Raw genomic sequence first — 25,881 nt, forward strand, 5'->3', positions numbered from 1 at the left:
TTAATATTTTTTGTATATTTTATTCTATTTTTCTTAATATAATTTACAAACTTGCTTAACTCTCGTATATATCTAAAAATATAGATGCTCGTGCGAGACGTAAACTGATAACGTAGAAAATAACAGGACACTTAAGTTGCCCGCGAATTCTCAGTTCATCCCGCGGACAGTACTCATTGTACATAGTATATTGTACATTCTCAATATATCACTATACATTAGATACGTTTAAAAATAGTACAAAATAATTTTAATTCTCTTCTCCTACTTCGTCGCTCCTTCGCACACACGCGGACGCATATGAACATACACACGGGGGAATTTCATTCCTACAGTAACGTATGTATACCAGTTAATAAAAATTACAAAATTGCGAACAGCACTTAATCGATTATCGGTAAGATTTCTTCGATCGTTCCCGAATGAACGAAGCCAAGAAACGAACCGATTTAAGATATGCGTGAACTTGAAGTGAACGAGGCGTTCCTCCGCATTTCACCGATCGACACTGTTACGTTGATTGGTCCCTGATCAATAATCTGTTAATCGGAGAACACGAGTTCAATAATTTAATTCACATTCGTTTAACCGAGGTCACGAATAGGTCGCTGCGTTGTTAATAAATATAAATTACGTGATATCAACCGTTTCTGGCAAAAGGGAAACCATGAAAGAACCGAAAACCCTGATCAGAAAATGACCCAATTGGAAGAGAACATCTCCGTCATGCTGCAAATGAGAATGAAATACGACTACATCCGAAGTCGTAACATGAATATGAGATTATTATTATTATGTAAAGTAGCTGTATAGGCGAAAGACATTAAATTGCAAATAATTTTAACGTTCGAATAAACTCTATCTCAAATATTCAGCAACAAAGAATAATACGTCTGTACTCTCTACAGCTCGCACTTTTTAACTCGCATCATATGAACGTAAATTTCAATAATATTAACCCTGGCAGAAAATATTCCATCGAAATCGCGAAAAATGATTTCGGGGCATATCGAACATGGAGAATAGTCTTGTATGTACAGGGTGATCCATGAATGTTACAAACAAAAGTGCAGTGATATTAAGGTGAAGAATTTACAAGCGTAAAAAAATATTTTGGAAATTGTCATCATATATTAATAAACCATATATTAATTCTATATAATAAACTGACATCATATATTTTCTTTAACAGAAAAAAGAGACGATTTGAATAACGTGATACTTATTTTTTGTGTTATGTTCTACGATTTTGTTGCATGTGCATAATGTTGATTGGAAACATTATGTTAATTATATATATTACATAAACATAAAATTTAGCTGTCGTCCATTAATGGCGTGGAACGCAGAAGATATAAATGAATTTATACTTCATAGTATAAATTAATAAATTATGTTTCATTTATGATGCAACAGTTTATAAAAGTGTTTTGATAAGAGCTCCGTACTATGCGAGGACAAAAATCATCTGATAATAAATAAATTTTGTAAGAAGAATAAAATTTGTAATTTAAAAATATAAAACGTATAATCAATTTATATTGCTTTGATTTAGGCCATGCAGTTGTGAAATTTACAAATATTGAGAAAAGCGAATCATATTATTATAATATGAAATAATTTGAAATGAAATAATGGAACATGTGATGACTGGTCTGTAAACGTGCATGTTACCAAAAATTAATTGTATTATCATTCTAGGTTCGCTACAAAGAATCTTCCAGTTACTGTAAAAGTTTTATAAATGAATTCATAAAAATGAGAATTTCCATAAAAATCAACAGTCTAGTAATTCACACTGTTCGAGTCTTCTTTCTTTATATTTTAATTAATATATATTTTTATAATATAATTTAATAGTATCGCGAGATATATTTCTCTGAAACGTGAAAATCTAAACAAATCACCAAAGTTAATTTAGAGTGTAATGCGAAAATTGTATTGTTTGAGAAATATAAAGACAATTGTATGTTACTGTTTACGAAAAATATGTAATGATTCCTGTTTGTTATAAAAAAATGACATTTTCCAAAATTCTATTTATATCTACAGATTCTTCATTCATTATCAATGCATTTATATATATATATGAAAATAATATCACTAAAATGATAAATGCCTGTTTTTTTAATCAAACACAAAATAACAGTCGACCATTATGTGGAAATGGACTTCAGTAGACTGACAAAACATTAGAAAATTTCTTAATACTGTGAATAATGGCAACGGTAATGAGGATTGAAAAACTTGTATCATTGTCGAATTTTCTGTACTTTATAAAAAAGAAAACATACTCATCCTTATATTAACCCTCATACACTCTCTAAAAATAGTTGCGCAAACAATTATTTCACGTTTTTCACGTATAATTAATTAATTTACATCTTACTTCAAACCAACTAAGTTTCATCTGTAACGTTTCATTTTAATCCATTTCCACACCATCAAAATCGCCATTCAACGCTCAGTTTTTGGTGATTTATTTGAATTAATATCTGTCCCATTAAAAGAAATAGAAAGTCTAACGTGTATACAAAAATATATCTCCAACAATAGCTTTAAATAAATTAGTAAATAACACCGTCAGTGGTCTTATGTTCGAAATAAATATTCTAAAATCGTCTCAGTATAATTACTAAAAAGGTTTGCCATCAAATGGTTATCAAAAATCTACTAAATTGGACAAACTAGAAAATTTCGGGACATTTCGTCTGAGCAGTGTATGGATGTTAATATTTCTTGTATAATAACCTCATCATTGCATTTGCCTCTGTCGATAAGGAAAATATTTTCCGCGTCAAATATACATATTCTCTGCCAGTGATGCGTAACTCTCGCAAGATAATCGTGATCGGTAGACTGCGGATTTTATGCAAAACAAAAATTATCTACGTTACATCTCAACGACCTTTTTCTGCAACATAAAACTTTTAACGCACTTCTTCTAGGCACGCTAATTTTTCTCTAGATAGTACCTCGCTCGCTGTAACCTTCTTTAATGCACGGAATCCCATTTCGTTAATTAATTGTTCAATGGCAATTGCAACTTCGTGTTCCGAAGTTGTCACGTAGAAGAAGTCTTTCGAGATTTCTCTTAGTATAGCACGATAATTGAAAATATATATTCAGTTTCTTGCGATTGTTCAAAAAGAGGGCTGTTATCTTGTAAGCACGAAATCAACATTTACGCTCTAACGTGCAATATCTAATTGGTTGGTTAATTGCACACTATCTCCTTACCAATGTCCGAATAAAAATATCGATCAATTGAAAAAAATCATTTACGATACTTTAACATCATTTCGTAAACAGTTGGCTGTCTCTGACAAGTATGCTCGTCAGTATACTCAAAATATGTTCGTAAATTCTAAGACGTTCTGAATATTTGGCGGCAAACACGAAATAAAACGAACAAATAAAAAGTATAAATAAAATTATTGCGAAGAAATTGTACATATATAGTGTAAACAAAGTACATATGTACATCGGCTACTTTTTGCGCACATTGTAGATATTCTCGGAGGGGTCGCAGCAGCTAACTGGTTAAAAGAATGATTCATTCGTGACCTATTGTTCTTCAAGGCGAGTACTATACGATGCAAATAAAAAACAGCTTCGACCTTAAAAATTTATTTCGAGAACACTTTTGCGAAAACTTTTTATAATTGGCTTTTACCCACGGGTCGATTTTCTCATGTATTTTCGATTTTGTTTCGTGCAACGAACGAGGTTCTACCGTACAGGGATCGGTTTCGTCTTATTTAGACCATATATAGTACGATAGACACGGCCTATGTACAGTACGTGTATAGGAAATCCAACGATCCAGTGAAGCAAAGATAATGGGCCACACATGAGGTCGCATGCGGAACAAGATGATTTTAAAATGGCTGAGTGTACATCTATAATTTAAGCGTAACGTCGATGTATATAAATCATTTTTCTCCGAGCATTCGTGTATTTGTCATTTTACATCATCAAGATTTCAACAAACAAATCTCTCTCTCTCTCTCTCTCAAGATCTCTTCAAACAAATTTCGTAAAATTACAATTTCCAAAATATGTTATAATGAGCGCTATTTAAAATCAAAAAAGGTAAGACTTAACGACCAAAATATATTCTTATATAAGAATATTTATTATCTTGGATAATTTAAAAACAACGTGTGTATACGTCTATTTACTCATCTCTTGCAAAAATTAACAACACATTAAAATCGAGCATTAAAATTGTTTTACGTATTTATTATTTCAGTTAAGTACTTTTGAAACTGCACAAATAGTAATTATGCATCATATTAGCATAACTTATGCATCTTGGCCACGTGTGACGTCATGCAGGTGGTTCATCTTTGCTTCAGACAAATTATCTGAAGCCGTGTCTATAGGTATATATAGATTGTTCATAGGACATTTTCCTCCAAGGTGATTTTAAGATCATTATTGATTTTTTAAATGGAAGATATATTTTCGTTAATGCAATATCATAGCTAGCAAAAAGAGAACGAATTCATCCGAGCATAATATCATCACTTGTAGATGACCTCGAATACTATGAATCACGTTTAAAAGATCAATAATGACCTCGAATACTTGACTCGAAACGACCGTGAAAGAAAATGTTGTTCTATATTTATAGTTGTCCCATGAAATCGTGCAATCTTTCGGCTACAGATCTTATTATGCGTGCTCAAGATAAAATGAACACCCTATAGATCTAAGGGTTTCACCGAAATATTCTGGGATTACCCTTCGAAACCCACGATTCGACTCGTAAGAGGGTTCGTCTGGTAGCGAGACGTCGAAGAAGGGGCGAATCGAACGAATTCCACAGACCTCCATCTGTCCCCCCCTCCCCTCTCGAAATAGGTTCGAGAGAATACGGGTTTCGGGGGCCGGTAGTAAAACCGAGGGGATCAGCGTTGCGGTTAAAAGGCGGCTCGAGGGTCACAAAAGGATCCGTAATGATTGTCTGGTCGGAGAATAGAAGGAGAAAAAAGAGGGTTGCTCATCTAGGGCCGGAGAATATTTTTAGAACGGAGCAGGTAACAACGAAACCGAGTAGCGCCGACACCCCGTTGCACCTGTCAAACGTTGCAGTGGCAGTGCAGGTTGCTCCACCGACCACGGAATCCGCATTGCTCCCTTCTAGACACATTCCGGACAAAGAAAGCGACCCGAGGACCTTCCTCTCCTCCTATTTGTATTCGACGCGCCCCTTCCCTGTCGCGGGAGTTTCTAAAAAATCGATTTTCTATTAGGAACCTTTCGTGTCATCGTGCATTTCTTCTCGTCACCAGCACTAATGCATATTTTCGGTGACTCCATTTCTGAGAATGCATGAAAAATTGTATTATCTTCAGAATCTTTCTCCCTCTTTCTTCTCGGTTTCCCGCTCTCGCTCTTTCGAGTTCAATTTCATCGAAACTAAACTGTAGATTTTTATGAAAAATAAACATTGTCTACGCTGATCACAAGATACAAAACCTGCACAGATATATCCGCTTCGTTTCTTAATCCTTTTGATAAGTTCAAAGTGATTCAACGGTATTTTTAAATTCCTGAAACACTTTTACTGTGTTTTGCATTTGATCGTTGTCGTAAACGCATAAAATCCGCAGTCTATTTATAATTATTGTCATAAGTGCTGCAAACAGATCGCGGATGCTCATGGTATTTGCAATATTTTTTCGTTGATGATAATGTTGTAACGTAGAGTACCCTGTAAGCGCATGAATATCAGCAGTCCGATAATGAAAATCTGTTCGTCAATTTCTGTAATCAGTAGACTGTGGATCCAGAGCTTGGTAAAATAGTATTTTAAATGGCAAATAGTAAATAGATATTTTATTTTAGATCGTGCATAGAAAATAAAATATTTTATTCGTTGTCACAAATTTTTAAGATAATATTTCAAATAGTATTTAATTTGAAAAACACTGAAAATATTTGTGCCATAATACGGAATATTTGATTTATTTAATTTATTATCAACAAATAAAATTATTTTATTTTACCGAATCATAGTGCAAAATTTATTTTGGTAATCTAAAACGAACGAAGTACTTTTTCTCTGCGTTGTAAACATACATAAAAGATATACTTTGTTACGTGCGAATAGCTGTATTCAAAAAGACAATAAATCCAATTTATTTTTATGTTTTGTGTTATTAAAATGAAAACTATTTTATTTTACGTTTTAGATTATCAAGATGAAATGTTTATCTTCATGATATTTATATAACTTTAGATTAGCAAAATAAACTATTTCATTTTACGTTTTACATTTCCTAAATCAAATATTTATCTCATGCTTTAGCTGCGAATTATCAAAATAAAATATTTTATCTACTGAAAATTTTATTATACTTCAAGTACTATTTTAATTGAATTGCGAAGAATCTATTATTTCAAATAGTGTTTCAAATATTCTCTAAATAAATATTACCCAGCTCTGTGTGGATCCTCATGCGAAGTAAGAATTGTTCATATCGATTGCAATAAACAGAGCCACGTAGAAATTTCTTTCTACCGTGAATAATTCGAATAATCTGAGACTTATTCATTAACACCCTTCCACACTTCTAATCAGTGTATTGTTTTATGTGGCACCTATTCGTTTTCGCCATAAATCCGCAAAATCTGCAGTCTAGTAATCAGCTTTGTGTAAGACGATTTATAGTTGACATTGGCGTGGTATAAGAATGAAAAAGAAAAAGAGTTTCGTACCTCGTAGAATATTACATTTTCAAGCATTGTTTCTAAATTAGACAATAAAATATATAATGGCCAAACTACGTACAACGTGCATTTTTTATGAAATGATACTTTTTGTGCTTCATTTGGACTAATCTGTAATTGGAAATTTTCAATTTGGGTTCATTATTTATTTTTAAGAATAACTTGTCGCCGTTGTACAATATGCTCAGCTATCTTTAACAGTAGAACTACGAAAATCGTAAGATAACCGGATTTCAGGATTTTTATTCCACACATTATTGAAAGCATAAAATTGCTTTTGTGGAAAATTAATAAATACTTATTTGTGTCGTGACATGAACATTTTCTTTTTATGAAAAATTTTCAGCAGTCCTTTTATATAGTGCATTTGTGGTTTTTTATGAATTTGATCTGCCATGATCTTTCTATAATTTATGATATGAATACAGTATAAGCAGTATGAGTAATCTGAATAATCTGAATAGCATTCCTATGATACAAATATGATACAAAGTCATCTAAAACTAGTATAAGAAGTAAATATTTTTTCTTTCATACCTTTTTATTTTAGTCGGGACCGAAAGAATTTTAAATTAAAGTGATTGCAAGTGGGTTTTGTTAATTACAGTTCTATACTTGTACAATGAGTCATAACTAGATCCTTTTAGAATCAAAACATATTTTTAACCCTTTGCACTCGAAGCCATTTTAACCGTAAATCTAAAATAATTTTTCTGATTTATGGTATTTCCATTTTATGCATATGAAATTGAGTCTTGCGATGACTCGTGATGACAGTTATACTTTTAACGATTTTTTAAATCGTTAATATAATAATATATAATATTATTATATTATTTAATATTATAATATATTAATAAAATAATATAATAATAATAAAATAATATTATAATATTATTATAATATTATATATAATAATATAATATAATTATAGTCAATATAATAATATATATTAACTTCGTTAATATAAAAATTATCTTGGAACGTGAACTAGCAATTTTATTGGTGCCTCAGAGTCACCACTCGAGTGCAAAGGATTAAATATTAGAAAAATCGTGGCGAACAAACAAGTATATCTCAGTTTACTGTAGTTCTAGTGTTAATTTGTTCAAGAGCGTAGAATTATTAGATTATTGGTTGTCCTAATTATAGAAATCTAGTATCGGTACGAATCTCTTCTTGCTATATAATCGTCAACGAAATTATGTTATTTTTGTTACTAGATTATAATTTCATATATTTTCGTCGTTTCCGGCGGAAGTTATCTGTGATTCGTTCTAATCGTCCGTCGAAGAACGAGGCGAGAAAGTACATAGATGTAAACACAGAAAGTTCGTGCGAGCGGTGCTGCGGCGACAGTTGAATGTCCGCTGTTCAGGGACGAATTCCAGTGGTTCTTTACGGATGGCCTTCCCAAGTAAGCTAAGGCGGAATTTAACGCTCGAATTTTGGTTTAGATATATTTATATTGTCACAACGAATAAATTTCACACCATATTGAGAATAAGTAATCGCTTATTCGGTAAAGCAGCATCTTATCTCTTTATATTTTGAGATACCTAAAATTGTGTGACGACCCTGTCCTGACACAAAATATAAACAGCTGCACGCGAGCGACGCGTGATTGGGTCAGGGTCGAATTACAATTTTCAGGCCTTTCTACATGAGACTACTCTGCATGCAAGGGCCCCCGACGAGGGTCCTCTAAAATTCGTCCCTGAGCATCGTCGTCTAACAGCCATACAGCTGTAATCGTAGCATGGATCACGTGAACGTTTTGTTTACACTATACACTACGTCCTCGTTGAAAGTAGTGCCTTATCTACGCTCTCATGTCGTTCAGCGGACTGTTATGGTGAGTGTTATCACTGGAACAATCGAGTGTAATCGAAGTTTCAAAATATACTTTCCGCGATTTTTCCAAACTGTGGAAAACCGATATGGAAAAAAAGATATGGCCACAGTCGCGGCGTTCTACATGGAAATTCAATGTTCCAATATCAAATGAATTTCAACATTTGTTTTATATATACAAAAATATCATCTTAAGGCACTAATACATTTTCATCATTGTCGATGTTTTCAACTATCTATATTGTACTCTTCCAACCTGCTTCTCCCTGCTCTCCACTTCTTTTTTTTTCCATGGACGTTGCACACAAAATCATCAATTACTAATACTAATAGAATGTACATCACGAGACAGTAAAAATATTGTCGGAAATTATTCAATAACGAAACACGAACAAATAGTCGTTTTATTAGAATTTTTATGTCGACGCGTTCATAAATAACAAAATTTATGAGCAGCAAGAAACAAAAATAAAACAGTATCCGTTAACGGGTAACAATTACTCTATGTTCATTTCTATATGAAGTATTCTTACTTAAAGGGAAAACATTCTTGCAGAATTATAAAATAAGAAATAAAAAGTTTCATCTTTGTACAAAAGAGCTTCGAATTGTATATGTTGGCATTGTTACCTTTATACAAGAATATAGCTAATACCATCGTTATTGTCAATATCAATTTCCTTTTCGATAAAATTGCAATGTTATTCGAAATATCATTTTTACGATATCTATCCCCGTAATTACTCGCTGTAACATTTTGTTATTTAACCTCTGTAGTAATATTTCTACCACGCCGTGATGTTTCTTATTGCATAATACTCTCCGATCAATCAGTCGTACAACGAGACATTGAAAATTTGAACAATGTAAATCCATATGTGGGTTCGGCAGTACGTTTGTCATAATTGAACGTCGTTCGTAAATAATTATGGTTTATATAATCGAGTTTACCGAATTTGATCACATCGTTTGATACCAACGTCAAGCAACAGAAATCTGTTTTTGGCAATACAGTTTTATCTTTTACTAGGAACAAGATAAAGTAAATAATTTAATAAAAACAAACAATTGCCTCGTTTGTTTGGTACCAAAAAGAGAATAAATAAATTTGTGAACAGCAAGAAGTAAATCAAGTTTGAAAATAATAAAATTTCACAAAACTATTGAAACTATAAAATAGACTAAATTAAACGATTTAAACGAAAAATTACATATGTCAATAGACCAATAGCAAATTCAAAAGGATTATCTCATTATTGTATACTAATACAATCACAAATTTCGGCTCTTAAATAAATGACTCAAGAAACGCAGGCTTTGAAACCAGATAGGTGGGTGAATTATTCAGGAAGCAACTAGATAAATCCTTCTTTAATAAACAAGCATTTCGTTCAAATGTACAAGCACAGTATAAAAGTACAAAAACTACAACAATTTTTTTTTTGTGGTTCAGCTTGTTGTTTGTATATACCCTATACTATTCAATAAAATTTTCCTATTCTCGATCAACGTAATCTCTAATTGCACCATCAAAGATAGAACCGTGGATTTACACTATTCGAATAATTCCCTCTGTCTACAAGTAAATACTTCCGAGTGATCAGGTTCAGACCTGGTTCACGCTTGAAATGACATTATTCGAAATATTATTTCAAATGTGACACATTATCTTATTCCACAATTATTTCCATGTCTGTAATCACTTTTCAAATCGCATTACTTGAAATATTATCTTAAATAATATGTTATTTCGTTTGATCATTATTTACAACAATTATTGTGAAATTCTTCTTGGAAATTGAGTTCGATTTTAAATTTCAGTGGGTCTGGTTTACACTAACATTCTCATTGACAGTTCTGCAAGATAAAAGTACCGATCTGACTACGTTAAATGCTTATCCAATAATGAGGAACATTTTTCTGAAGAATAATATTCGTCTTCCATTTTTCTGCACTAATGGGCCCACACAAAAATCTCTTAACACGTTAAATGTCGAAAATTCGAATCTCAAAAATTCCCACAATAATTTAATTAATGAAACTGAAACTGCAGAGTTAAAATTGGCCATAATAGATGGTATCTTAACTCTTCTGCATTCTCAACATCCTAGTAAAAGTTCGAGTTTTGCAATCTGATCAAAAATCAGTGTCACCCAAACATGATAAACGTAACACACAACGTGTTAAGGATGAACTTTTTGGGGAAAACGTTTTACTCAAAGCAAATTGCTGCAAAGATTTCTTCAAATGAAAACTATAATATTATAGTATATTATTTTTATTTCCCTTCTCATATTCGAGCATTATTTTCTTTGTAATATTTGAGGATTATTTTCTTCATCATATTTGAAGATGATTTTCTCTAATAACCCTCATATTTGAGGGTTATTTCCTTTGCCATATTTTAAATAAAAAAGTAATTAAATAATTAATGATTTGAAATTGCTATTATTTCAAATAAATCAATATTTTCATTTTTAGATAAGAGCATAGTAAATAATGATTCGAAGTGGATTATTTCAAATAGTTACTTCTCATTTTCATTTCAAATGTTTTCCAGGTCTGAGATCGGACTCTCTATCACGCAGCTTTACACCAGTGCTGTCCACGCTGCCCCCCCCCCCCCAATGCGCTGGCTTTCCCATCCAAGCGTCCTTTTGCTGAAGAAGGCAAAGCTATTTACATATTCAGAGGTGATGAGCAGTCCTCCGAGGGTTTTGCGGGGTAACTAGTGATGGCTCCGCTTGACCGTACTATCCACGCTTCTACCTGACTGCTTGCTGGAGCCTATTGACATAGTCACAAGATCTATGCACCAATATACACTACCGACTTCTTTCGTAGTGACGGCTGTGGATCAACGTATATGCTTACGCTTTGCCGACTTCTATTTTACCTGATGAAATACCCATTTTATTACGCACCTTGTCCGCTTTCTTTGTCGTACGATCTCGTCTGTAGATGTGACCGTATAGGCCTAGACTCAGGTAAGGCAACATTGAAAATGCATGTGAGACGAGGCGGAACGTTGCAACCAATCGTGCCCGAATTCCTTAAAGGCGTCTTCTCATCAGCTCTGAATACAGTAGTGCACACTTACGTGCACACTTTCTTTGCTCACTAAATAGTCCACTTCTATCCCCACCAATTCTAGGAAGTGAGGCTTTAGAGTGGAGTTCGAGCGTACCGAGTGAAACATCGGACATCGGTGACCTAGTCGCACGTATCCTCACTCCTTCATTTAGGTGAATTCGCAGAATACACCACCACGTCCGCTTAAAACCCGTTTCACACGAGGATGATTGTATCGCGATGCGCGTATGACGAATACCGCGACCTGTACCTGTAATTAAATGGGAGCATTCAGAGGGCAATATAGTATATCACGATACTTTTTCTTGTGCTGAACGCTGTACCACGTACACGTATCGCGATGCAGGTATCTTCGTGTGAAACGGCTCTTGGTGTGCACTACTGTAGCACGACAGCAAGTACAGTAATGGAACCTGCTGCTGCACGCTTTTCTTACTCCCTAAGTGGGCGCGCACATCCCCACCATTTTACTGCGCATTCAATCCGCAGTGGATCCTGTCTCAGCGGTGAATCATCAGTCAATCGGAGCAAAGAAAATTTCTAAATCGACCCTCGTTAACGGATCAAGCTGAGACCTGAAGGTGTGCAGGAGTAGGACCCATTACTGAACCTTCGCCGTCTTTGTGTCGTAGCGCGGTGGTGGGGACCATCGGTTGTCCCCCGTGGACAGCACTGCTGCACACAATCCAAAAATAGTAATTGTCAAAACCATCACTTCAGTTACCCAAATGATATCCATGACACGTTTCGTCCCTAAGGCAAGTCTCTCCGAGCCCAATTTCACAGCAGACAATCATTTGGTATTTTTCATTGATGTTCTTTGCTCTTCTTCTCCCTTTACCGGCGCATGATGTCGGCTATGGTGAATCCTTGTCTAGCAGGAGCTGGTCTGGGAGGGGGTGGCGGTTGCGGGGTGGGTGCTCTGGGCGGACGCGAGACCTCTTCCTCGCGTTCTCTGTCGCGTTCCCTTTCTCTGGATTGCTCTATTTCCCGTTCCCTCTCCCTCTCGCGCTCCTGCAGCTCTAGAAGCACTCTGGACGGACCCGGTGACCCGATTCTTCGTCGGTACGAGGTCAAAATCAGCGGCGGCGGGGGCGGATGGGCCGGCGGCGGATTCTGGGCTACCGAGTGGCCGCCGATCCCACCACTCGTCACCGTGGACGGTTTCGTGGTGGGCAACAGGTCTCTTCTGATTTGAAGTTGAGGTCTCTGGGGGAGAGTGGACGAGGACGCTGGCGGGGGTGGTTGCGGCGGCCCCGAGGACCCCTGAGGAGGGTAAGGAGTTGTCGAAGCTGCTGGCAAGGAAGTGTTCGCGGATCCTGACGTCGACGCCGACCCGGATCCAGACGCTGACGATCCTGTCTCTGGACAGTCTTCCTCAGGACTGTCGTCGTCCCTGAGGGCTTCCTCTAAGGCCTCCGGCGGCACGTCCCCTACAGCGTGGGTCAACGCGTGCCTCCTGAGGTCGCAGTTCCTGCGGAATACCTTGCCGCAGGAGGTGCACTCGTACGGCTTGTGGTCCGTGTGAGTGAGGAGGTGGGTTTTCAAGTTGCTGCGCTGGTTGAAACTACGAGCGCAGACTGGACACTTGTGCGGGGACTCCTCCATATGTAGGATCTTGTGCACCGCCAGGGTGCGGCTTTGGCAGAAGCCCTTGCCACACTCGCCGCATTTGAACGGCTTCTCTTTACTATGGATGTACCTAGAACATCGAAACAGTGGAATAATGAAGATGCACTGATTTTGCATTTTGCATCGAAAATAGTAGTTGATAAGTATATCTTTCATGTGTCATTATACATGGAGTGCCTCATTTAAGTTGAGATTGTAGAAAATTTCGTAGACACACGTGATTTAAAAAAAGAAAACAAATCGACACATGTCCTTTAGTACTTCTAGTAGGGAGTCAAATGACATTATTAGTTTTTTAATGAGTGGGCGTTTCCGTAAACTTATATGTTTTAATTAATTTTAATTAAATTTGTTAGTGTGTATCGTCTGCGTTTGTTTGTGACCTGAGTGGGGTATGCGTGGCGAAGGAAACATTACAGTATAGAGAGCGAGTGTGTGAGCAGTAAATAAAACGGGAAATCGAGTGAGAGAGAGAGAGAGAGAGAGAGAGAGAGAGAGCGAGAGAGAAAAAGAGAGCTAGAGTAAAAAAAAGGAAAGAGTGCAAGAACATACGTCTTATAATTATTATTATGTTTAATCCAAAATATATTGATTTACATTTATGTATCATTTGATAAGTGGTTAAAAACATATAATCGATTCTTTCCCATGGATAACTCATTAATGGATTGCGTATTTCTATGCAAAATAAAAATAGTTTGCATGAATTGCAATATACAGTCACTACAGAGACATATATTTCTTTCTTTAATTGTTGTATTCAGTTGAAAATAAAGCAATATTATTTCTGAATTCTTCAAATGTTTTTAATCTTTTGTATTTGATCTACTCATTTTTGTCATGAATACAGAAAATCCGCAGTCTACTCATCAATCTAGCAGCTGATCCTAAAAATAGTTAACTAATTCATGATAATCGACGATCATCGAGCGCGGATCATTCCGCTTGCGGATGCAAATGGGTTAAGTAAGTGCTTGCATCCCCATCATTTTACCGCGTGACCAATACGCAGTGCATCTCTCGTATTAGCAGTGAATCGTTAGCCAGCCAGAGCAGAGCAATTTCTGTCCTCATCCTCGACTACTGAGTAAGCTGCAGTCCGAAAATGATGCGTAGGGGAGTAGAGGGGTAGGAGGGGAGAGACACCTTCGGCAGTCATAAAGCTTCTACATGTGGCAGTGCACCTCGAGATTTCGAGGTGACCTTCGTTTTTTTTTATATGGAATTGTATGTTTCTAATTAGATGCGCATATGGTCCATTCCATAACGATTTTATTAACCTAACATGTTGGTCTTTGAAGATAACTCAAGGTTATTCTTTGACATTCAAGACTTATCTTTGTTAGTCGTTCTTTAAGTCGTTTTGTATCCTTCACATTCAAGAGAACACTCAATGATAATCGAATCTATTTCTGGAAGATAGATTTATCCTCTTAAAAGCTGTATATTCTATTCATTGACTGACATCTTTAGATATTCTTCAATTAGAAGAAGCCTTCATGTTATCTGGCATGATGCATCATCGTGATAATCTTCTTTCGCAAGGCCACGCAAGAGAAAAAAGTCTAAAGGCATTAAGTTTGGTAATCTTGGTGGAAAGAGAATGCTACTTTCACAATGAATGACCTTGAAGGATATTCGAAGATCGATATTAGATCAATGAATTCTCCATGGAACGAGTCAAATGCTCGTCTAAATAAAAAGATACAGTTTTATATAAACAATATACTGCACAAGTACGATCAAACAACATAAGTTTCATTGGAAATAGTTTTTTAAATCAACTACAATTTGGAAAATAATCGTGTGTGAAACTTCAAATCGGACACCCAGTACGTAGGGATACAGATTTATACCAGACGAGAGAGAGAGAGAGAGAGAGAGAGAGAGAGAGAGAGAGAGAGAGAGAGAGATACATATTGTTTTCGCTAATATGAAGTATAATTAGCAGAAGCAGAAAAACAAAAATGTTATGTTTTCGCGAGAAATAAATATTTGTTGCAAGTTAAGTGAGTTAAAGCGTCGCGTATTACAATTTACAGGGTGACCCCTTAATTCCGTCCATTTAGAGTATCGTTATCAAAAACATTATTTTTTTGTTTACAGATACAATGGTATGCATAATGACTTAAAAAAACTAAACTTAATAACTTAATAAACTTAACAAAATGACACAAATACGATGTTTTGTTAAGGTTTTTTTAAATATACAGGAATAAGGTAAAAGAGACCACCAATTATAAATACAAAGTAACTTTTACACTTGTACAGATATTTAAACAAAAATAGAGAAAAAGCTATATGTATTTGTATATTTCCTTGTTAGAAATAATGGAAAATAGAAATATACAACTATGATATTTCGTTAAGTCTTTGTTTAAATATCGGTAAAAGAGTAAAAGTTACTTTGAGCCTATAATTATTTACACCACTATAGAAACATAGGAAAGGTGTAAAATATTTTTAATAAAAATAATTAGATAGAATGATTAGAAGTAAAATATCGCAACGATGATAATTTTTAGGATAAAGGTACATACTTGGTACTATCAGTGCAGTACTATAGTATTTTAATTTTATGCTCAGAAGTTGCAGTTCAAAACAAGTTTTACGGTTTCACTTCTGATGATGTAACAACAATGAGTCAGAAATAAGTGAAGAGTGTAAAACATCTTGAAGTATGGATGCGATGCCTCATGTGGAAATCATAGGCGCATAGTGGGTGCATATTATGTGAAAAATAAGAATATTCATTTATTCCGTGTTTATCACAAAATTGTAACAAAAAATTATTTTTGTAAGGGACTGAATCAAATCTTAAGAAGCGGAAGAATTTGCTTTATTTATGTATTTTTCATCACAAACTAATTACCTAGAAATTATTTTTGTTAGCAAGCTAAATTATCTTCATTCTTTATAAATCCCTATAATGACTTATTTTTATATTACGTGCTAAGTTCAACCGATCAAATACAAAATATTGGAAACCTTTGAAGGATTTAATGATGTGCTGTTGTATTACTTTCAATTCATTGAAATTATTAAGATAAGAAACGAATTTGTACGTAACTTTTGCATTTTGCAATTTTAATACAAACGATTTTTATTTTATATAAAAATTCGTAGTCTATTTATGACCAATGCTACTACATCCGTAAGTGTATTAACAATTATTTTAAAGGCAGTAATTTAAGTTTTGAAATCCAATCTGCATTTGTTTATTTAGAGAGGGTAGTGAAAGTGAAGACCGTGGGGTGACCAATTGCAGTGCCTTTGGTTTGTTTCCGTTATATTTATTTATATAGATTTTATATAACTTTATCTTTATTGAATAAGACACATTAAATGCTTTTGTACAAAAATCAAATAAAGGAATAACAAAAATTAATATGTCTTATTCGATAAATATAAAGTTATATAAATATATATATAATATATAAATCGAATAAGATATATTAATTTTTGTTATTCCTTTATTTGATTTTGTATAGATATACAAAAATATATATAAAATATATAAAAAATAATAATAAATTTATCGAATAAGACATATTAATTTTTTAATTCTTTCATCTTGTTTATTCTTGTACAAAAATATTTAATATGTCTTATTCCATAAATATAAAGTTAATTATCCCCGAAAACAAACTACCCTCACAATAACCGGCTTCATTACCATACGTTACTTTTAGGTCACTGACTCGTTGTTGTAGTGCAAGGGGTTAAGGGGTCAACAAGCTGTTAAAAATCCGAATCGTGAGTCAGACTCGTCAAAGTACAATCAAGGGTCAAGTCGTTGCCTGTGGGTGAAGTGTCAATAAAATATATTCCACGTACGAAGCTTCACACAAGAGACGTTTATGAATCCACAAAATCTAAAAATCATAAAACCTTGCGCATACATTGAGTAAGTTTTTACCGAAATACTGCCATATTTTTTGGCACCGAAAAGCGGTTTAATGGGGTGCAAACACCCCTTGAAAGAACGTCACTATTTTCTTTCTCAAGAAAGCAAACGATATAGAAATTGCATTGTTTTATTATGTCTACAAAACTGTTTACACACAATTGTTTTAATATTAATTCTAAAATTAGATCTAAAATCACATTAAATTGAACAAAAATCTGTTTTTGACATTTTTGTAGACGCGCTGAAACGATGCAATTTCTGTTTCAATTTCTGTTAAATATCATTTGCTGTTCTCGGAATATTCCACAAAGAATCCCTTTAAATCACGTATCAACCCCAACAAAAGTTAGTCTTAGATTAATCATAACTAAACTGCAGATTTTTAAACCTTTTTAAGAAATTAAAAATACTGTTGCATTACTTTCGAGTCAATAAAATAATTAAAGAATGGGACAAAAGTTCATGCAGCTTCTGTATTTTGCAATCAACAGTTCACCAGCGTTGCCAGGTCGTTTTTGGCAACAAAATCTATCACATTCTTTTCTTTATAATGTCTGAGGTACACTAATTTAGCTTTAGCTAGCCACGACTCGCTCTATTTGTACACAGAATGTCATAATTTTTGTATTTACGGATTAACTGATCTCCTTCAAAAGTGAGGCGTGAGGTGGCAAGCGAAGTCCGAAACAAGAAAACGAGAAAGTACCTATGATCTCTGAGGTGATCCTGTCTCCTGAAAGCCTTTCCGCAGATGTCGCAGGAGTAAGGTCGTTCGTCGGTGTGCGTCCTCTCGTGTATAAGGAGATTGTAGCTCTTGGTGAACTGTCTGTTGCAGAATTTGCAGATGAACTGTTTCTTGGGCCTGGACGCTCTGCCGGGCGCTCGGAGTAGCCTTCTGTCTAGATGCTGATGGGCGAGGGGCCCACCGGGTGGGTAGAGCGCCGAGCCAGCAGGGAAGGGCCCTGCGAACACCGGGTACCCGGGCGGCGGTTCCAGAAGGGGTGGCGGTGGGAGGAGGAGTGGTCTGGCGGCCAGCTCCTTCCTTTTATCTACCATCATAGCCATGATCTCGTAGCTGGACGAGGACTTTCTGGCGACAGAGGGCTCTGCGCCGACCTCGTGCTCCGAGCTGCTCGTCGCGGACGACGACGGCGGCGGCCCGGTCAAGTGAGGGTGCATGTCGCCCGGGTAGGGTGCCAAGTGCAGCCGCGAAGGCACCACCGGCACGAACGCCGACGATTCCCGGTGATGAGGGTGACCCAGACCCGCCACCAGGCCATGCCGATGGTGGTGATAAGCAGCCAGGGCGCTAGCCGGGTCGAATCCTCTGGAGGTCGACTGCGCCGCGGACCCCGAAGAGGATCCACCTGCCGAAGAGGAGCCTGACCTTGACGAGGATCCAAGGCTCGGGTCCCGACCTCTGCTCGTCTCCTCCGAGACGGTCACCGAGACCGAGGCCGACGACGCCACGATGTCCGTCGGCATACCAATCACACCTACAATGCAAGTCAAGCACCGTGGTAAACGATTTGTTTTATTGTTTTTTCTTAACCATCTAGCTGATTTCGACGAGTATACTCGTCATGAAGATACAGCGACGTTTTGAGTACACCCGTCAAAATCAGCTAACTGATTAAGTTATGGAAATAAATAAATGTTAGTAATGAAATTAAAATATAAAACTGTCGTTTAAAACGGTATATGTATACCTAAAAATTAAAAAAGAAAAACAAGAGTAAGAAGAAAACCGATTTGGAGAGTCGCTCATGACCTGAGATGTTAATGCGACTTTAAACTAAGAAAAAAAAACTTTCATTTCGTTGCAACTTAATTCTATATTACAATAGACACGCACGCACACGCAAGCACGCATGCATACACACACGCATACACATTTAAAAATTCAAGCGTCTCTTCAACTATTTACTAGATAGAGAAATAAATAAATGTCAGATTCACTTATATTAAGGGGACTTTCTTATACGTATTTTGGAGAATCGACGAAAAATTTGTTTTTCAAGAAGGCTGCAATATACAATGGCGAGAATATAAATAGGAAAATATATGCAGAGGGTTCAGTATTTTTTTAGATACTAGTAAAAATAAGACTAAGATGTTATGTAACAAAATGTCCATAAATGGTACTTTGACAAGTTATGACAAAAAGAAGAAATGTGAAAGATAAAACTATCGTGCAAAAGACATGAATTAATTATAAAAATTACCTGCAAAGAGATTAGACAAAGTCGTAACCAACTGTGTAATCAACAATAAATTCAATAAATTGTCGATGTCAAATTTTTGTCAACAAAGATTATGTCAAGGTTGTTTTGAAATTGAGATGTACGTGTATTTAACAGCATTTAAATGATATCTTGTGTACTTTTGTATTTTTATATTTTTGTGTTTTTGTATTTTTGTCACCCTGTATATGCAGGGTGTCCATAAAGGTAGGGATCAAACTTATACTATGTGTTGCTGAGGACAAGTAGATGAAAAATGTTCATATAAACAAACTTGTATCTGAAAATGCTCCTTTGAAAAGATATAAGCGTTCAAAATTTATATAAATCTTGGTTTATATAAATACGATAAAAACACAAGATTAATTCTAGGAATGTACTTAAAATGCATTTAATATTATTTCTAATACAGATGGAACGTTTGAAAAAGTTCGTCAATCACTAATTCGACGAATAAAAGCCTGCATTCTTGCAGTGAGAGAAATTTTCGAACATGTTTTATAACTGTTACAATAAATCATAAATATATGTTTCCAATAAAGCATTTTTGAACATAAGTTTATATGAACTTCTTCATCCACTTGACCTCAGTACCATGTATTCCCAACCTTTTTAGACACCCTATATATGTACAGCCAGTCTAATAAGTTTCCGTACACCTTTTAAAACGGAATAACTTTTTCATAATTGGGTCAAGCGATCTCAATTTTTTTTTGATTTTGAAGGGATCAATTTACTAGGCAATAGCTAAAAAAATGTTTTCAAAAAGTGCAATAGTGTTAGGAAGATAATAAAATTAAGAAAAAAAAATGTTTTTCAACTATTTTGTCTTAGCCCACACAGAAAATTTATAGAATGCATTTTGTAGGTCGCAGTAACTTATATGTATGTACATTGACAATTTCATTGAAATCGGTTGACATTATTATGAGCTGTTAACATTTAAAGTTCATGAAAATGGCAGTGTTTCACGAATTCGAACCGAAAACAGGTAAATTTTACATCTTTCAGTGACATGCATCGGAATCTGCAAAATGCATTTTGTTCTTAATTTTCCTTATAGATTTAAATAAAAAAGTTGGAGAAACATAAATTGTTAATTTCTGTATCATTCCAATCAATTGATATCTAAAAAACTTTTTGTTTACCCATCCTCTAACAAACTAATTGGCCAAAAATCTCAAAAAAATTAAAGTCATATGGTACAATTTGAAAAACGTTATTACATATATATATATATATATTCCTTATTTATATGCTTGCCACTGCCATTTATATGCTGTGCCTGTCACTGTGCAACTTGTGTTGTTTGCAGCATAAGTGTTGTAAATGTTTTAGAACACAAAACCAAATGTCTTTTTAAACTACATTAACCCTAGAACGACGGACCTTTCTGATAAAATACAACTGGGCATACTTATGATCATTTATCTCTTTATTTATAATTTTTTTTCAACACAATTTTTATGATATTCCATCTATTGGGTTGGCAACTAAGTAATTGCCGATTTGTTCAATGAAATAAAAATTTTTTTTTTACTTGGAATGAAGTTTAATCTGTAATGTATTTTCCATTTTGTTCGATGACCTTTTGCCATCTCTCTGACAACTTGAAAATTCCATGCTCGTAGAAAGTCTGATCCTTTTCGGCCAAAAACTGAGTTGAGTGAGGTTTTACAGCGTCATCATCATTAAAAGTTTTACCACGAAGGGAGTTGTTCAGGGATCGAAATAAGTGGTAATCCGATGGCGCGAGATCAGAGCTATATGGTGGGTGTAACATCAATTCCCAACCAATATCCATCAATTTTTACCGAGTGGACAAAGACGTGTGCGGCCTAGCATTGTCCTGGTGGAAAATGACACCTTTACGATTGACCAATTCTGGTCGCTTTTCCTTGACCACTGCATTCAATTTGTCCAGGTGCTAACATTCACGGATAATAAAAAATAACATAATAATAATAATAATAATAATAATTTTATAATATAACATTTACGGATATCATAAAAATGGGAGTGAGAGACATCTATAATTGAAATCGGCAATTACTTAGTTGCCAACCCAATAGATACGTTAGTTTTTCTATAAGTTTTGTCGAAACATGTGAACATTGAAATTGGTTGTCAGAAACTTGACATTCAGATATCAATTTTACTAGTCTGGATCAGGATGGACCCTGAGTCCGCCGTTCGAATGTTAAAATAGCTACAGACGTATGTTGGGAATTTTTCAAAATATTGATTTTGATAGCTATGCCGGCACTTGAAGACGAAAAATCATGTTTACTAAGAAAAAGAAATGCATAAAATTGTTTATAATTTCTGTTCAGGCTGATATTATGTTAATTCTATTTTGAAGAATTTGGTTGCAGTATAACAAAGTTTACGACACTTACGCTGCAAATTCCGAAGAAATACATATTGCCAGTACGTATGTACATAGATTGCTGTACTGCCACTGTTTCGCAAAGATGAAAAGATGAATAGCAAAAAAAAAGTGTTTTTGTATTCCTCAAACCGTGAATAAGAAAGTCCTGTAAGTGAATTCCTCTCATTTACGTATTTATCCACGCGTAGTAAATACTTAAAGAAGCGCTCAGCTTTTGTGTCGCTAAAGTGACGTTAGCATTTAGCACTTTGACTTTTTAATTTTAGTGCATTTTGCAGATTCTAGCCTTTAGTATGCTGACTATATTAGCGACAAAATTTCGTTTTTTGAATCCGAATAAATATTTCTGACTTTTGTTCCTGGGAGACGAGGCACTCGAAATTACTCAAAAAGGCACTCAAAACTTACGAAATGTTTCAACTTTTGTAGGAAAAATAATTAAGTTTTTAATAGAAATTATTAAAATATTGTCTAATATTGTTAATTGCTAAATGGTTTTCTGAGTTTAATTGACGTGAATATTATCACCGATTATTCGCAATTTAAGTATCCTTTAAGTATTTAATCGCCGTGACCCCTACATGAACCATAATACTGTGAATATATGATCAGATTGAATTACTATCATTGAATGAGATTATCATTCTACGTGTAACTTACACATTGTGTTTTATGTACAGTACAACGTAAATGTATTTGTATTTAGTTTTACAAAATACGACTATATTTACGTTGTACTGTGCATAAAACACAACGTGTAAATTTCTATGATAGGAATCATTCGTTCGATATAAATCGGTGATGGTAGTAGATATCGATTTTATCGACGCCGTGTCATTACCAAACTGCGGATTTTTATGCAAAATAAAAATTGTCTGTATCAATTGCAAGGATTGGAAACCATAAAGCAACTTCATTCTTTTTTTAACCCTTCGATTACTGAATCGCGGCTTCCTATGCTGGAGTCATTTCTGTCTCACACTGACATTCTTCCAATATACACATTTGCGGTCCCTAATCGTCTTAACAGATTAAAAATAATACAATGACGTTTTATAATGCTTTTAATTTGTATACTATTTTAAATTTCAACTACCTAAGTTTACCATAAATGCGTAAAATCCGCAGTCTAGTTATTACAAATTGATGTAGAACTCTATTATGAAAATGATTTAAAAACGCTTTTGTTTTATTGTTTTTTGTATCGTAATGGTCAAGCTTAAAACTCTGAAGTAGTGCAGAAAAGAACGATTTCTTGCATTTTTTTTTATTTATTTTTTATTAAAAAATTGAAAATTCCGTTATCTTTCTCGTTTCTCATTTTGTATCCTTTTTCATCTAATTCGTAGGACGCGTCTGCATAACAAATAAAATTAGTTTTTGTTTTCATATCGAAAAATCAAAATCACGGCCGCGGTTAGAGGGTTGACAAGGAAAACATGAAAATGTTTGTTTCCAATACGTCAAGTAAAAAATCCTAATGGCCCGGTGTGAAATTTTAGTTACATTTAGAAAATTGTATAACTTTAACTATGCTTTTCACACCGGTATAAATTAAGAAAAAAGAAGACAATTAAAATTACAAACTGTATTGTATTTTCTAAATAAACCATGTAGTTTTTGAAACATTTATAAACATTCACTATCTTTTCATCGGTATAACTTTTAACTTTTGAGTTAAAAGCGCGATTCCTTGTTGCAAATATTACACTCTAATAGAACAACATTTAAGCAAAACACATGCTATTCTTTATATTTCGCTGATCACCAAATAAAATTCTACAACGTAGGATTCTCTCTAAAACGAACTCTTATCAATTCATTTATCTAACCGTAATTCAACTTTTCCCATAAAAACTAATCTTTTCGACTGAAACGGCAATTCCGGAGCGTCATTTAAAATTGCCGTGCCATAAATCGAAAAAACCTTCGCATTATTAAATCGATTTGTACTTAAAAAGTCACTAAAAATTTCAATGCGATATGAATAAATGCAGTGAATTCGATTCATTCGATTTTAACAAGTTGCCGAACCGTTTGAATTCCTCGGTTTCGGAATCGAAATAGCTTCGAGTGCACACAGGGTCGAACCTTCGTGACGCAACGCGCGCATATCGCAGCGATACGAGCATCGAAAAATAATTCTCAGATTACCATTACGCAGGTGACATAAGCCTCGCGCTAAGCCCCACGTTTGTTGCGGCAGCTACGCTTGCAATATTTGCAAACGGAATTCAACAGGCGGCTGCGACATTTTGTATCAGCGGGATTATTAGCTTTAAAATGACTTTCACGCTATTGCAAACTGGCAGCGCGTACCTCGATTGCGAAATGCCTTAGAAACGCGCGTTTCAAGGACTACGGCAGCAACTCGAACGAATCTAAATCTCCTACCGTCGCGGTTCTATTACCCGTTGAAAACCGTCAATGGAATCGCTTCGCCGACACCAATCGTCCGCCAACGATAACAACAACAACAACAACAACAACAACAACAACAACCGCAGACGTCGCCGCTTTCGATTATTCCGTCCGACGCTAAAAAGTCCACGTGACAAGGTTAAGAGTAACGCACGTTAAATACATCCGCCATCTTGCCACTCCGTGTCTCTTATTAGCCGTCGCGAGTGTTGTTTTCGTGGACCGAACAATAGCATCTTTCACGGCAGCCACCGTGCCACCGCCGCGGTCTCCCCGACACGCGAACGTTCATCTCGATCCACGGCAACGATACGAGACCCAGAAAACGTTCGCAGTACCCGTGAAATCATCGGTTGCGTTCGGTCCGTCGAAACGAAAGCGGGCAGCTGAAACTCGTTCCGTCGAGACGCGGCTGCCAAGAGAAGACAAATAGAAGCCCGTAAAAAGCCTGTATCGAGATCCGAACGGTCCAAGGCCGATATTCCCGGCGTAACAAAAAAGAAATCCGAAATCCGAACGATAGTCTCCGCGCGGTCTGGAAAAATACATTAAACGCGGTAGCGTTTCGCAGCCGATCGATCGGTGGATCGGGACGAGTTATCGCTTACGGTTTCCAAGCCGAAACCCCAATAATACATGGAAGCCGTTCCCGTTTGTCAGCCGCGTGCGTTCCACGAACGTGAACTGGTTATCTCGAGCCGAGCACACCTGCCAACATGGCTTCCGCGGACCCAGCGGTCACGGCTAGTCCCAGCGGCCATGTTGGAATCGCGAATGCCCAAACGCAGGAATGCAACAAACGTGGACCCGCTTGCCGCACGGATTCCCGATCGAGCCGAGCCGGATCGGGAAGTGTCTGGATCAGCGTCGGCATCCCGGTATCGGCGCCGCACGCCGGGAAAATGCTCACCAGGTGCAGATCGGCCGTGAACGCTTCCGGAACACGCGTTTACTCTGCGCCGATGGTCCGCGGTCGCATCTCCGGCCGAGATTCCCGATCTTGAGGAGATTCAGCGGTCGCTGGCGGAAGCATTCGTGGCGACACCAGGATCGGCTACATCGAGTCGCCGAGCTCGCCACCAGGACCCGTCTCGCCGTTGCTGCTCGATCGCGACGAATCCAACCGCGAGCACCCACGTAAGCACACATACACGGATCCCACACTAGCGACACTGATCCGAACGCACTGCGGGCTGCTCGGGCACACGATTTTCGGAACGGAACCGCGCCGAGTCGCTCTCGCCTATCGTCGCACACCGATTCACGATTTCTCTCCGGCGGCGTTCCGACGCGGTTTTCCCGTATACCGGTGGAAATCGCGGCGTAGGAAACGGCGCAGGGAAAATGGGAAACCCGTCGAGAATCGGAGAAGGCGCGCACGTCCCTTCTTTCCGGACCGTGGATACGAAAGAGCGCGCGGTTTACTGCGTGTTGGACGCCGCCAGGTAGGCTACCTCGACGCACACCCACGCAGCCGAGGCACACGCATGGTCTACACGCATGCGGGCACACAGGTAACCGGCCACGACTTGCCTGGGAGTCTTTCCGTTCGGCTGCCGCTAGTAGCGCTGCTGCTGGATGCTGTGCGCCGACTG

General features: G+C 36.3%; 1 protein-coding gene and 1 long non-coding RNA gene across 3 annotated transcripts; one reads left to right on the forward strand and one right to left on the reverse strand.

Annotated features, from left to right (window-relative positions):
• On the reverse strand, positions 1–25,881 carry LOC117217631 (brother of odd with entrails limited). Of its 2 annotated transcripts, none has more exons than XM_033465414.2 (3): positions 25,197–25,881; positions 17,937–18,726; positions 1–13,390 (listed from the first exon to the last, which is right to left on the reverse strand). In XM_033465414.2, the coding sequence occupies exons 2-3, from the start codon at positions 18,713–18,715 to the stop codon at positions 12,526–12,528; spliced, it is 1,644 nt and encodes a 547-aa protein (XP_033321305.1). In that variant the 5' UTR covers positions 18,716–18,726; positions 25,197–25,881; the 3' UTR covers positions 1–12,525. The 2 variants fall into 2 exon arrangements, with proteins under 2 accessions (XP_033321305.1, XP_076377457.1); XM_076521342.1 differs by lacking the exon at positions 25,197–25,881 and adding an exon at positions 24,895–24,913.
• LOC117217700 (uncharacterized) lies at positions 7,841–14,112 on the forward strand. Its single transcript, XR_004489621.2, has 3 exons — positions 7,841–8,158; positions 8,345–8,596; positions 11,156–14,112. It is a non-coding gene; the product is annotated as an uncharacterized LOC117217700 (long non-coding RNA).

This window comes from Megalopta genalis, chromosome 4, assembly GCF_051020955.1.
Source record: "Megalopta genalis isolate 19385.01 chromosome 4, iyMegGena1_principal, whole genome shotgun sequence".
NCBI lineage: Eukaryota > Metazoa > Arthropoda > Insecta > Hymenoptera > Halictidae > Megalopta > Megalopta genalis.

Coding starts and splice junctions, on each gene's coding strand:
- LOC117217631 (XM_033465414.2), bottom strand. CDS start 18,715: ATGCCGACGGACATCGTGGCGTCGTCGGCCTCGGTCTCGGTGACCGTC. Junction 13,391..17,936: donor GATCACCTCAGAGATCATAG/GTACTTTCTCGT, acceptor TCGATGTTCTAG/GTACATCCATAGTAAAGAGA.